At 37.8% G+C, this 14,348-nt stretch overlaps 1 protein-coding gene across 3 annotated transcripts in view; it reads right to left on the bottom strand.

Annotated features, from left to right (window-relative positions):
- ACOX1 (acyl-CoA oxidase 1) overlaps positions 1 to 14,348 on the bottom strand; it is a 35,635-nt gene that overhangs the window by 18,356 nt on the left and 2,931 nt on the right. Inside the window, exons 3-4 of one of the 3 annotated variants that reach the window (XM_070739871.1) lie at positions 6,089 to 6,249; positions 1,665 to 1,825 (exon numbers count right to left, since the gene is read on the bottom strand). In XM_070739871.1, coding sequence (XP_070595972.1) covers positions 1,665 to 1,779 — 115 coding nt within the window. In that variant the 5' untranslated portion in view covers positions 1,780 to 1,825; positions 6,089 to 6,249. The remainder of the gene's footprint in view (positions 1 to 1,664; positions 1,826 to 6,088; positions 6,250 to 14,348) is intronic. The other 2 variants (XM_070739870.1, XM_070739872.1) reach the window with 2 other exon arrangements.

Genomic DNA, 14,348 nt, shown 5'->3' with positions numbered 1-14,348 from the left:
GGCAAAGAATAAAATTGCCTGCAAATAGACATTTACATAATGGTTAATAGCAAACACATTACAAGAAAGGCATGTATGAAACAGTGGATGCCCGCCACTCTATTAATTGCCCCATTAATGTAAGAATGCTGTCAAATTGCTATACAATTATGCATGTCATTTGTCTTGTACACTTATATATTTTTATTTTATATATTTATTTTATATATTTTCATAAATTTATACATTTGTACACTGAGAGGATATAAACCACAGACAAACTCCTTGTGTGTTCAATCAGACTTGGCAAATAAAGAATTCTGTTCTGTTCTATTCAATTGATGATTTATCTCCATGTGCAAATATATTTTAGATATCTGACAAGGCAAATAAAAGAGTCCCGTGATAATTCCTTTCCAGAGAAGCTTTAGGATAAAAATGGCTTTTTTCTCTAAATCCAGATCTTGTCCTGTACAAAAATCTTCAGAACCACATTAAAATTTTCAACATTTGCTTCTGTAATGTTTTTCAATCCCAGATCTTCATGTTCAATTTCTTTCTCCTGCAGCCACTGTCAATATCCTGATTGCAGTTCAACATCCAGAATTTTTAAACTGAAGAGTAAAACCCAACACACAACAGTTCTTTTTTAAAAAAATCATCTTGCATTCATATAGGTAGATTGGTCTTACAGATTTGGAGAACAGGATAGCACTTTTGATTTTTGGAGTGAAATACATTTAATGTGTCCTCAGCCCTGTCTGCAAAACATATACCAGTTCTGGAGCAAGGTAGAAATCTCCTCAAGGCTTCTTTCTCTTGACTGTAGCATAACCTTGTATTGAATGCGAAAGTATGATTCTATGATAATAGTTAGATTTAGACACGAACGCTGGACGTCTATCACATTCATCTTCAATTTCTCCCTTTCATAAAATTGAGTTTACTTCAGAGGCATATCAGAAGGTGCAGGAAAGTCTACAGAAGAGAAATTATTCCAAGTGGCCCTGTAAAAAGTATCAGCAACATGACAGTTCTATATAAAGATAATAAAAATGACTGTTTTAAAAGCAAGGTGTTTCCTAGAAAATTTATGAATGTATATAAGTTAATGATTGAATTAATCAGAGCCAGTAGGAAAGCTGAACAAGTTTTTTTAAAAGGTACTTTAACGCAAGGGTCCCCAAACTTGGCCACTTTAAGAGTTGTGAACTTCAACTCCCAGAATTCTGGGATAATTCTTTGCTGGCCGGAGAATTCTGGGAGTTGAAGTCCACAACTCTTAAAGTGGCCAAGTTTGGAGACCTCTGCTTTAACGTGACAGAAGTTATATGACTTCTTTTGCTCAGGAGCATTTGCTAATTGTTATTCTTCAAGTTTACTTTCTTTCTAAAGTGCAAAAAACATTTTTTGTGTTTTATATACACCAACCTTAAGTCATTCAGACATCAAGGGAAAATGTGTTTTGACTCTTTGGCAATGCCCCTTTTTAAAAGAAATAAGTTGTCTTTGTATCATCAGAAACCTCTACATCTATGTCCATCTGAATAGCTTCTTTTTCTTAAGAGGAGAAGCGTGTTGCTGCCAACTGAACAGCCAAAAGGACCTAGGCTATCAAGAAACAGAGCTGGTACTTCTTGCAAAAGCTAGTCTACCCTATGAAATAAGACTTGGAAGTACTGTACCATGTCCCATCTCTGTCTGGGCATATGTGCCAATAATCTCCAAGTTCCAAGCAGGCATGAAGAAGCGGTCCTGCTGTTCTTGGGTTGCCTGGGTTAGTAACGTGGGAAGGAACATGCCCAGGTGGAGGTCCAAAGGCTCAGGCCGTCCTTGATGAACGCAGCTGTAAAGAAATGCCAGGGAAGGGGATGTTAATGGGTATTATAGGTGGAAGCAGGTGAGATTAGAGGTGCAGATTGGAGGGGGAAGACAAAAATAATGTGATAAATCAGAATGAAGCAAGCACCATTCTTTCTTCAGAGTTACAGAACCTTACTTCAATCAGAAGGACAGGGGACACTGTTTAATCACAAAAAGGATGATTAATAAAAGGCAACATTATTCTAGAAAATCTAGAATAATGTCCTTATATTTACTGGAAACATTGAAAATAAACAGAATACAGTATAAATATCAGCTTCTGTACATACATTGAAAAAGGAACAAATCGGTTAACAATGTTCCACAATGAAATTGAAGCAATAAAACTTTATCCAATTCAAATTTGGGGGAGGAAAGAAATTATTCAGAAGCTTTTATTCAAAGCCAGTCTACACTACAATTATCCTCTTTCTTGTGTTGCTTCAATCTGTGACATTTCTGTTGTTTTAAATGATTTTTCAAAGGTTCTGGGAGGAAAGGGATGGTGCTCCAAATCAGCAATTAAAGCTAGCAAGCCTGTTCATAGTTTTGTACTAAAATGTTTACAAAGAGAAAAACCATCACCAAAAGCTCACCAAATCAGCAAAACATGCTTCCTAATGATAATCCAGTAAGCACATTCAAACATTATGGGTGCTTTATAATCAGAATGATTACATTTTGCAGTGTATTATGATATTCTTAAAACAACATCCCTTTCAACACAGCCATTTATTCTGGGACATCTTTAACCTGCTACAGAACTGGTACTATATGGATTGCTGTGCCACACTATCCTTGATGGAAATCTATAATGAAGTCTCCAGATCCTTAAGCACGTCATCAGCAATATAGCAATAATAATGGCCTGATTTATAGATTTATTATGTGGATTAAAATATTTAATTGGAAGTACCTAACCTGAATATTTAAAGGTGCATTTTGTTTTTCAACTGTGAAGTAGTACACAGCCCTTTGCTGACAAAATCTTTGCTCACAAAAATAGTAGTATGAAACAAAAGAGATGGAGATAGAAACATAGAAAACTGACGGCAGAAAAAGACCTCATGGTCCATCTAGTCTGCCCTTATACTATTTGCTGTGTTTTATCTTAGGATGGATATATGTTTATCCCAGGCATGTTTAAATTCAGTTACTGTGGATTTACCAACCACGTCTGCTGGAAGTTTGTTCCAAGCATCTACTACTCTTTCAGTGAAATAATATTTTCTCACGTTGCTTCTGATCTTTCCCCCAACTAACTTCAGATTGTGTCCCCTTGTTCTTGTGTTCACTTTCCTATTAAAAACACTTCCCTCCTGAATGGTGGTGAAACCTCCCTCATTCTGAGCTGGGGCGACAATAAATGTTGAAAGGGACTTGAGAGCAACCTGTGGACTTGCCAAGTTTTGCATTCAGCTCATTTTTCAATAAGTAGATGGAAAAGGTAATCAGTAAATGAATAAAAGGTTCATGTCTCTAATTCTAAGGCCCATGATAAAATACTGCACTTATTAAATATAAAAGAGCAAACTTACTGTATTATGCTTGTTACCAACATGATATAGTTGCAGAGACATTCCAAACTATCCTTTATTATAATTATATCAGGATGTATAAAGTGGCACATAAGATGTCCTCATATTAATAAATGTGGAACAACTATGTATATAAATTATATTGTGTTACCAAGAGGCTGTATGGTATTTGCACTAAAGCCAAAATCTTCTATTATTTGCAAATATCTATAGAGGTTTTGTAGGACAGTGATAAACAATTTCAAAATAATATTGAAATGATCAGATAATTGTCATCTACAAATAGGAGAGAAGAATGAAATTAAATTTAGGTAGCAATGCTCAGTGTGATAATTTAAAGCCAGGGCAAACAAATTTTGATGGCTAGAGAGTTACGCTAAAAAGTTTGTGTATAAAATTTAAGAAAGTAAAAGAAATGTAAAATGCAAAAGAGTTACAGCTGTGATAGTCTGCCATCTGTTATCAATAGCAGAGTCTATAAAAAGTGGAAAACAGTGATTTCAGAGCTATTTATTTGAGTACATTTTGAGCTATTTGAGTTGTGAACAACTCAATCCCAATTTACAGGATACACAGTTCTAAAATGGTGCTGTTGAGATTCTATTTTTTAACCCATATTTTTGGAAGCCATTAGAATTCTGTTTTCCTCCAAACAAAGGAGAAAAAAAATGGGAGGCAGACGGTAATAGCAAGATGTCAGAAAGTCAAATCCTCAGTAGGGCCATAAGAAACTGCTTTACACGACCTGTCAGTTCCCTTGACTCAAAGTTGATAACACTGGCTGACAGGAGCTCTGAATTTTCTTGATAGGTGTTTCTGTTCATCCTGTATTAGATAGTTTTCTTCCAGTTGATATCGATTGAGCTAACCAGTTCAACAATACAAATCCTATTTTTTTGCCCATCAAATGAAAATGAAGACACAGGAACCAATGCTTTCATTCTTTCCAGATTGGTTTAGATGAAACCTATTAAAAATTATGTAGATTCCAATATAAAAATGGCTAGGATAATAGTAAATGAACTTTTCCCATAAACATATACCATAATGAAGCAAGCAAGCCAAGATTGTCTCCTCTCTTTTATTTCAGTTAATATTAAAACCATTGACAAAGAAGATACAGCAAGAAGATAAGATTCCAGAAAGTAAATTATCCAATCACAATTCCAATCTAAATGAAAAGGGAAAATCCTTAATATGTACACAGAGGTGGGTTCTTCCTGGTTCACCTGAACTAGTAGTAACCCGCTGCTGATGTCACAATGACATCTCGGAACAAGTTCACTCAGTGCCGGTCCATGGACGCCACCATCATTTAAAAAAAAAATAATAATTTTTTTGGGGAAAAAATTGTTTTGGAATTTTTTCACGGTGTTTTTTTCTTCAAAGCATTCATAGAATGTTATTACACTCAACTTATCCATCCACAGGCATTACTAGATCAAATTATCAATGTCAGTGTTCCATGTTGCAATATTCCATATGCAAATCATACAGGTTCATACCAACTAGACAGTTGGTTAGCAATTCATTTTAGTTTATTTATGTTATTGTCGAGGAAGAAGAAGTAGAGCTTGGTGACGGGGTCAAGAGGAGACTCAGTCTAAAAATTGTTATGTGTCCACAAATGCTTCAAATCCAATCTTCCTTGAATTCCGATGACCCTTATCTAGTGCCAATTTAGTTGACTAGATTCTTGTGTATAGACTTGAGCAATAAATCTTCTAAACTGGAACTTAACATATGATCCTGATTCTTTGCATCTGATAGTTACCATCATACATGACTGTGTCTTGTTCGTAGATAAAGCATTTAGCTTACAGTTTCCAACGTATGAAATTGCCTTTAGTCTGCATGTGAAGTGTTCTGCATATAATTTCAGTACAAACTTATTTGACGTTACAGAAAACTTCAGCCTTCCAAGGAAAAGAATTGCTCATGCCAATTCTTAAGAATGTATTTTTGTCATTTAATGGCCCCTTAATCCAGTGGTGGGATTTGATTTTCTTTTACTACTGGTTCTGCGGGCGTGGCTTGGTGGGCGTGGCAGGGGAAGGATACTGTAAAGCCTCAACCCCTCCCCACTCCAGGGGAAGGTTACTGCAAAATCTCCATTCTCTCCTGATCAGCTGTGACTCAGAAGGCAGAGAATAGATGGGGGTGGGGCCACTCAGAGGTGGTATCTACCAGTTCTCCAAACTATCCAAAATTTCCACTACGGGTTCTCCAGAACTGGTCAGAACCTGCTGAACACCACCTCTGCCATAATCCCTTGTGGGGTGGACTCTGGGCAACTGAATGGAGCTGAGCGTTTACTGGCTGGATGCTCTTCCTGTCGCCAATGTGGAGTTTGCAGCAAATATATTCTCATTGTGCCCAGAGAGAAATATCTGCCTCTACCTAAGATCAAACTCACAGCCTCCTGATTGTGAGACAAGAGTTCCACCTCTAAGCCACTGCACCACCTTCCGATTTTTAAGAACAAAAGTCTAAGACTAAGAACGTAAAATTCAAAAATAGCTTTTATATCAGCTTTGAACCTGTAACACACCCAAATAGTCAATAATTCTCCAAATAAGTAAATAACCTAGTCAACATACTAAATTTGATCCAGGATTGTGTGCTTGCCCTTTATCTCTAAACCCACTGCCAGGCAGACTTGAATAATACTGTATTGGAATACCCATATATTTCTGAAAAGAACTAACCGTGCCCCAATTCCGTCTGGGCGTAGGTGCCGGTTATCTGGAAGCGGGAGGCTAGGGGCAGCCACTTCTTTTCCTGAGCATCTGTGCACTGGCTCTTTAAGGTGGGCACAAACATGGTGATGTGCACATCAAGGGGTGCAACGTGTTTGCCCATGCATGCTCTGGGGGAGAGAGAGATGGCAGATCAGCTCACATCCATTATTCCAAGGGCCAAGGACCTTTGCTCCAATTGTTAATAGGCATGTAGGCAGATGTGGTTTCATTTCACTCTTTTGCTTTCGGTGATGTTAGAAAGAATGCAAAGAAAGCATCACATCCACATAGTTTTCTGGGTACTGGCTCAGCCCTCTTCCCAACCTAGTCTACCGCCCTGAGATTTCCTGACAATTCTTTATCCAAGTCCTAATTACAATTCCTTAAAACAGCCTTATTTAAGCTGTTTCTGTTGCGCCCAGTGAGCTAAACCTATGGACAGCCATAATATTTAAATACTTGTAATGACCTCAATTATACACAAAACAAAGCCATTCATCAGTTGACACACATAGTGGGTCAAAATAAAATGTATGCTGCAAGATGATGCAGCCATTGTTATGATAATTTCAACTAGGTTTTGTCAACTGAGTAGTTGCTGAGAGTAAGAAAGAAGGAGGATATTTAAGTAATCATGAATACAGATAAGTGATGTAGCTATACCTCATTGTATGCCAATTATAATGAGAGGGCATCCTCTCAAGTTAATGGGCAGAATATATTCATTGGCACTAATTTTCCCCTGAGGTTAGTTTCTGGAATTTCAAAACAACCCTGCCTTTACATAAATAAATAGGTTTCTCTGGGCCTTGATGAATCAGAAAAGGAAGATACCCCAAAACAAATAAATGAGAACTAAGAATCCTTGGTGAGTAGGGAAAAATTGGGCAGGAGGGCAAGGCTGCCCATAGCGGGAATGAGCACATTTCAACAGATGGTTATAGATTCCATATATCATGACAAAGAGCAGCCATGGAATCATTGGTTTATGTTGTATAATAAAGCTTGGGTAGCTTAGTTTGTTCAGGAGTTACATACAGTTGTGTAAGTGGCTTCCAAATCCTTGGTGAAAGAGGAATCCACGATTAAGGTGTCAAATTAAATTCTGGACTTAACTGGTGGGTAGAAAATATATCAAGCATGTTTTTTTTAACAACTCCAACAGATATGCACATGCATGTACATGTTTAGAGAGGTGTTTATACTTATGACCTAAAAAAAAATAGGAGTGCCAACTTAGATATCTTCCATAATAACAGCTAACTAAATGCAAATCCCATAGTATTCAAGCCATTCCCCAATTAAAAACAAAACAATTTGATGCAAATATATTATGTTTAACTTCCCTGAGGAACCAAAAGAAATTACCACTTTATTTTTGCAAGATTAGTGTTTTCCTATTTATTACATACAGTATATGGAAATTATATTCAATCCATCTTGATTAGAATGGTTGGAACTTGCATCATCTTATGTACCTTTAATGAGGGTGAGAAATGGATAAAGGGGAACATTCTTTAGATATTGGCTCTAGGTCTGTTTCTCACCTGGCCTACTATGTGTGTTTAAGAACTATCCTATTTCTCTCTTATATTTCTCTCTCTTCAAGATATGGCTTACTTAGGAAGTGAGGCTTTCCTATTAGATATATTTCTTGATAAATTGTAATTAATCTTAATGAGCATTTGTTGATTATAAGGCTAAGCTCAGTGGTGGGTTTCACATTTTTTCACTGGGTGGGGGTGGCAGGGGAAGGTTACTGCAAACTCCCCATTTCCACAGCTGGGATTCAGGAGGCAGAGAATAGATGGGGGCAGATGAGCCAATCTGAGGTGATATGTACTGATTTCTCTGAACTACTCAAAATTTTCACTACTGGTTCTCTGGAATTGGTATGAATCTGCTGAAACCCACCTCTGGCTAAGCTGTAGTAAGCTGCATCCAAGGCCATGTTGAGTACAGGTAGTCCTTAACTTTGAACAGTTCATTTAGTGACCGTACAAACGTATAACAGTATTGTACTGAAAAAAAGTGACTATTGACCATTTTGCACACTTATAACCATTATAGAATCCCCATGGTCCTGTAATTAAAATTCAGACAACTGGCAACTGGTATTTATAACAGTTGTGGTATCTTGGGCTCATCTGATCTCCTTTTGCAACCTTCTGACAAGGAAGTCAATGGGGAAACCAGATTCCATTAACAAATGTGTTAATAACTTAAAAACTGCAGCGATTCATTTAACAACTTTGGCAAGAAAGATCATAAAATGGGACAGAATTCACTCAACAACTGTCTCACTTGGCAACAGTAATTTTTGGCTCAATTGTTGTTATAAGTCAAGGATTACCTGTACTTTTTGGAATGGGTTGCATTATACTACTTAATCTTGTAGTGCTCTGTGCATCCTTTAACAGGGACTCTATTCAAATATCCAACAAGACTATTACTGTAGAGCAGGGATCCCCAAACTTGGCAACTTTAAGACTTGTGAACTTCGACTCCCAGAATTTTCCAAAGCTGGATGGAGAATGCTGGAAGTTGAAGTCTACAAGTCTTAGGGTTGCCAAGTTTGAAGACCCCTGCCATAGAGTATCTGTACTTTCCAACCGTTTGCAAGAGCAAATAGGATTAAGAATAGCACTTGCATGTCAAATTCACATTTGACAATTGAACTAGTTATCAGAATAATTTCCAGCATTCCAATTATTCTGCTGAGCAACTCTTGATATTCAGTACTGAGATTTTTCTGAAAAGAATCAAGAGCTCTTGCAGGCAATTAAAACCACTGTCACAATTTTATACAGCCGGAGAACTTTTCCTTCCATCTGCTGTTTCTTTAAATTTTCCTAAGATAAATTTTCATTGCAAGAAAGGGTGTTCATGCACACATAATTTTGTTATGAATAGACATCTTTATTTTCTTGCTTGTCCTGATTAAACACTACTGTCTTAGATTTTTTTTAATCAAGTCACCCACTCAGTTACAGTGCTTTGTACAAAATCCATCATGGTGGTTTAGCTCTGTGGGAACAACAGGAAGATCTTGTGATGCAATAAGCCAAAATCTCCTCTCTCCTACTCCCTCTTCATCCCTCGTCCTTCTCTCTTTTGGCACATGTGTAACAACAGATGGCTATAGTAAGCACAGTCACAAAGTAATTTACCAGTCAACCACTTTATCTTGGTGTGAAAGGGCATAAGTCCATAATCTTCTGAGAAGCTATTGACTTATTTCTTAAATCACTGAAACACTAGCCACACAACCTTTGTACAGAGTTTAAAAAATAGACCTGCTCTATATTGTGCTGCTGGATCCATCTGATTAGTCATTCTCTTAATAGAGCTTCAGATCACAAAACCTGTTAGACTAGCTATACACACCATCATATTCTGTGTGTGTACGCGTGTGTGTGTTTGTGTACATGTACTTATAGTGTTTCTCAATCTCACCAGCTTTAAGGTGAATGGTTGCAGGAACTGGGCATGGCTAGTTTAACGAAAAGGACCAGGGGAGCCATGCTAGCAGTGTTCCAATATCTCAGGGGTTGCCACAAAGAAGGAGTCAACCTATTCTCCAAAGCACCTGAGAGTAGAACGAGAAGCAATGGGTGGAAACTAAACAAGGAGAGAAGTAACTTAGAACTAAGGAGAAATTTCCTGGCAGTTAGAACAATTAATCAGTGGAACAGCTTGCCCCAAGAAGTTGTGAATGCTCCAACACTGGAAGATGTTGGATGATCATCTGTCAAAAGGGGTTTCCTACCTAAGCAGGGAGTTGGACTAGAAGACCTCCAAGGTCCCTTTCAACTCCGTTGTTACATAAGATGTATGAGCTTCTGCACAAAAGCTGGAGGATTCTGAGAGTTGAAACCCATCTGAAGAATGTTGAGGCTGAGCACCACTTTTATAGGCAGAATCACCTGATTTTACTTGCAGAGATTTTCCCTTAAAAACACAGCAATTACCACTTTGCTAGATCTAATCCAATTTGCAGTTGCCAACAGTAAATAAGCAGATCCAGTGCCAGAGTTACCCACAGTCACTTTCTGACATGTACTTTGCCTCCTGTTCTTTCCTATCAGTATCTGTTATTAAGGCATGCCGCTTTTACAAACTTAATAAACAAATTATCACAGATAATCCCCACTCGGTCAAGGACCTTGGAATACTAATAACTAAAGATCTAAGTGCCAAAGCCCACTGCAACAACATTGCTAAAAAGGCCTCAAGAGTTGTTAATCTAATCCTAGCTTCTGCTCTGGAAATCTCACACTACTTACCAGAGCTTACAAAACTTTCGCCAGATCCATCCTTGAATACAGCTCATCTGTTTGGAACCCATATCGCATCTCTGACATTAACACACTTGAAAATGTTCAAAGATACTTCACAAGAAGAGCCCTTCATTCCTCCACTCGAAACAGAATACCCTACAAAACTAGACTTACAATCCTGGGTCTTGAAAGCTTAGAACTATGATGCCTTAAACATGACCTAAGTATTGCCCACAAGATCATATGCTGCATATGATGCCTGTCAAAGACTACTTCAGCTTCAACCACAACAACACAAGAGCACACAACAGATTCAAGCTTAATATTAACTGCTCCAAACTTGACTGTAAAAAATATGACTTTAGTAATCGGGTTGTCGAAGCGTGGAACTCATTACCAGACTCTGAAGTATCATCCCTTAACCCCCAACTTTTTACCCTTAGACTATGACCTCTCCAGATTCCTAAGAGATCAATAAGGGGCGTACATAAGCGCACTAGAGTGCCTTCTATCCCCTGTCCCATAGTCTCTCCTATATCTCGTATTTCTTCTCTACTATATCCTCTATAACCTTCTTTGTGTATTATTGTGTATTGGAAAAAAATATATGTATGTATGTATGTATGTATGTATGTATGTATGTATGTATGTATGTATGTATGTAAGTAAGTAAGTAAGTAAGTAAATAAATAAATAAATAATGGAAAAAACTACCAATGCAAAGTAAAACTCCTAGTTCTGGAACGCAGGACAATTAACAGCTAAATGGCAAATAATCACTTTTAAAAATTATTTCTTTTATCAAGTTTTGCTATAAGAAAGGGGCCATATGATGTATCGAGACTTCCCCCGCTTCGTTAAAATGGGTGGGCATGGCCAGTGGGTGACACATCTGACCCATGGGCTGAGAGTTTGACACCCTTGCTATAAGATAAAAATACAGGGGGGGGGGAAACCAAAAATTCTAAAACTAAAAGAAAGAGGTGCAAAGAGAATGAAAAAAGTGGTGACTTCCTACTTTTTTTCAGTGCAGTAAATACAAAATAAGTCCTTACATTTCATATTTGAAGCCATTTCTCAATAACAAAATTATTCTAATCCTCAAAACCTAAATCCTGAGTCTCTAGCACAAATTTTCATAATCTGCATGAAAAAACAGCAACAAGATTTGTCTATTCAATAAGTTTTTTCTCTGCCAAAGAAAAGATAATGTAGTAAGTATTCATATTCCACTTATTCTGATTTATTTTCAATGGAGCCTGTTTATTACATCACTTTTAAGCACAAACAACAAAAGGAATACAGTTGCATTTCACTCCTTCATTTAGAAAACAGTAGGAGAATTTAGGGTCAACCTAAGTGTGAAGTTAAGAATTTGGAGCGATAGTCTAGATCAGAAAGATATGATTGCTAAAAGAATTGAGCTTGTTAAATGTCACACTCAGATTTGCTTCCATTAAAAAAAATAAAGACAGTTGTGCCAGCAACAGAATTTGCTAAATAGACAGATAAAGAGAACACTTCTTTGTCTGGCTCATTTCCCATTTTTCTATGTGAAAAAGTTCACAAGGCATCTTTGGAACATAACAGTACCACTAATTCAATTAAAGTCAATGGATGATTAAAAGCTGATTGAAAGAAATATGTTTTTGTTATTTTTTTAAACCTAGAAAGTAGTAGCCAAACACTCAGGTTATCTTCTGAGAGCAGGTTATATTCAACAAAACCTATCCTGCTGATTAAGTAACCAGGTGGATTCCTAGTGGACAAGGCAGCTCCCCGCACTCAGATAATGAAATAATTTAAGGCTTTAAAGATCAATATCAGGATATAAATTGTGCCCAGTAGGCAATTCAGTCAGTACAGATCTTTCTGTAGAATCATATGATCTCCTGGCTTTGCACTGGTGAGTAACCTTGCATAATAAATCTAATCTAATAAATAATTTTATAAGACTCCTTACAGGCCCCAAATGGAACAATTTAATCCTTTGAAACAGAACTACTTGCGACAAGGATCAGTGATTGCTGCTTTATATCAAAAGAACTGTTGCTTTTGGAAACTGCAGATTGTTGCATCAAAGAATTGAATTATGATTGCAATGCAACATAATAGCAAATCTAGCCTTCATAAAAAGATTATAAACAGAGGAAAATCCGATATGGTGCCCAGCTTTCCATCTTTGTTGTAAATAGTAGCAGGCTTTCACCAAAGCCAATCTTAAAGTTGTTTCCCAATAAATATGGGCATGGGACCCACCTTTAGATCAATGTGCATTAATTATGTGCACACAGGTATTAGTCTGGGTGAACGTAACAAAAAAGGGGCAACCCAAAATAAAAAAGTAAAATCAGTAACAGCATTAAAAATTACCAATGAAATTGTAAATTAAGGCACCTCTTTTGTAAATTTAATTTACCCTTCATTTGCACATACTGCTCCCCCTTCTTGAATGTATGTAAACAGAAGAGGGAGAATATGGAAATATAGAGTCAGCATGCATAAAACTTGCAGTAAACTCAGCTAAAGTACAGGTAGTCCTTAACTTACAACCATTCACTTAATGAGCGTTGGAAATTGCAAGGGCACTGACAAAAGTGACTTATGACCATTTTCACACTTAACAATTGTTGCAGTATCCCAATAGTCATTTGATCAAAATTTGGATGCTTGGCAATTGGTTCATATTAATGACAGTTGCAGTGTCTTCCGGTCACAGGATCAACTGTTGTGAATTTCTGACAAGCAAAGTCAATGGGGAAGCCAGGTTTTCACTTAACAACCGTGTTACCAAATTAACTGTACTAATTCACTTAACAAACATGGCGAGAAAGGTCATAAAATGGGGCAAAACTCCCTTAACAACTTTCTTGCTGACCAACAAATATTGGGCTTCATTGTGGTCATAATTTGAGGATCACGTGTAAATTAATCCTAGAAAAATACACACAGACTACTGTTATCTGGGGATAGATTTGTTTAACCCAGTCAATGCTGTGTAACCATACAGGTAACCCTCAACATATAGTCATAAATGGGGCCAAATTTCCCATTCCTAAGCAAAGTGTTTTGAGTCACACCTGATTCTATGATCTTTTTTTTTGGTCACAGTTAAGTGAATCACTGCAGTTGTTAAGTGAATCATGTGGTCCTTAAGCATATCTGGCTTCCCCCAATGACATTCATTGCTTGTGGGAAATCAGCTGGGAAGATCACAAATGGTGATCCCGTGACTTTGCTGTTGCCACATTTGCAAATACAGTGATACGTTGTCTTACGAACTTAATTGGTTCCGGGATGAGGTTTGTAAGGTGAAAAGTTTGTAAGACGAAACAGTGTTTCCCATAGGAATCAATGGAAAAGCGATTAATGCGTGCAAGCCCAAAACTCACCCCTTTTGCCAGCCGAAGCGCCCGTTTTTGCGCTCCTGGGATTCCCTGAGGCTCCCCTCCATGGGAAACCCCACCTCTGGACTTCCGTGTTTTTGTGATGCTGGAGGGGAATCCCAGCAGCATCGCAAAAACATGGAAGTCCTTGAAACCCCACCTCCAGACTTCCGTGTTTTTGTGATGCTGCGATTTCGCTAAGGCTCCCCTCGCTAGGAAACCCCACCTCTGGACTTCCGTTGCCAGCGAAGCACCCATTTTTGCGCTGCTGGGATTCCCCTGCAGCATCACAAAAACATGGAAGTCTGGAGGTGGTGTTTCCCATGGAAGGGAGCCTCAGGGAAATCCCAGCAGCGCAAAAACGGGTGCTTCGCTGGCAACAGAAGACAGGAGGCAGGGCATCCCAGTGGCGGCAGCTTGGGTTTGTAAGGTAAAAATAGTTTGGAAGAAGAGGCAAAAAAATCTTAAACCCTGGGTTTGTATCTCGAAAAGTTTGTATGATGAGGGGTTTGTAAGACGAGGTATCAATCACTACATGCAAGCACCCAAATTTTGATCACG

This window comes from Erythrolamprus reginae, chromosome 2, assembly GCF_031021105.1.
Source record: "Erythrolamprus reginae isolate rEryReg1 chromosome 2, rEryReg1.hap1, whole genome shotgun sequence".
NCBI classification, from domain to species: Eukaryota; Metazoa; Chordata; class Lepidosauria; order Squamata; family Dipsadidae; genus Erythrolamprus; species Erythrolamprus reginae.
The sequence above is the reverse complement of the archived record's forward strand: the minus strand, read 5'-3'. Positions and strand labels throughout refer to the sequence as shown.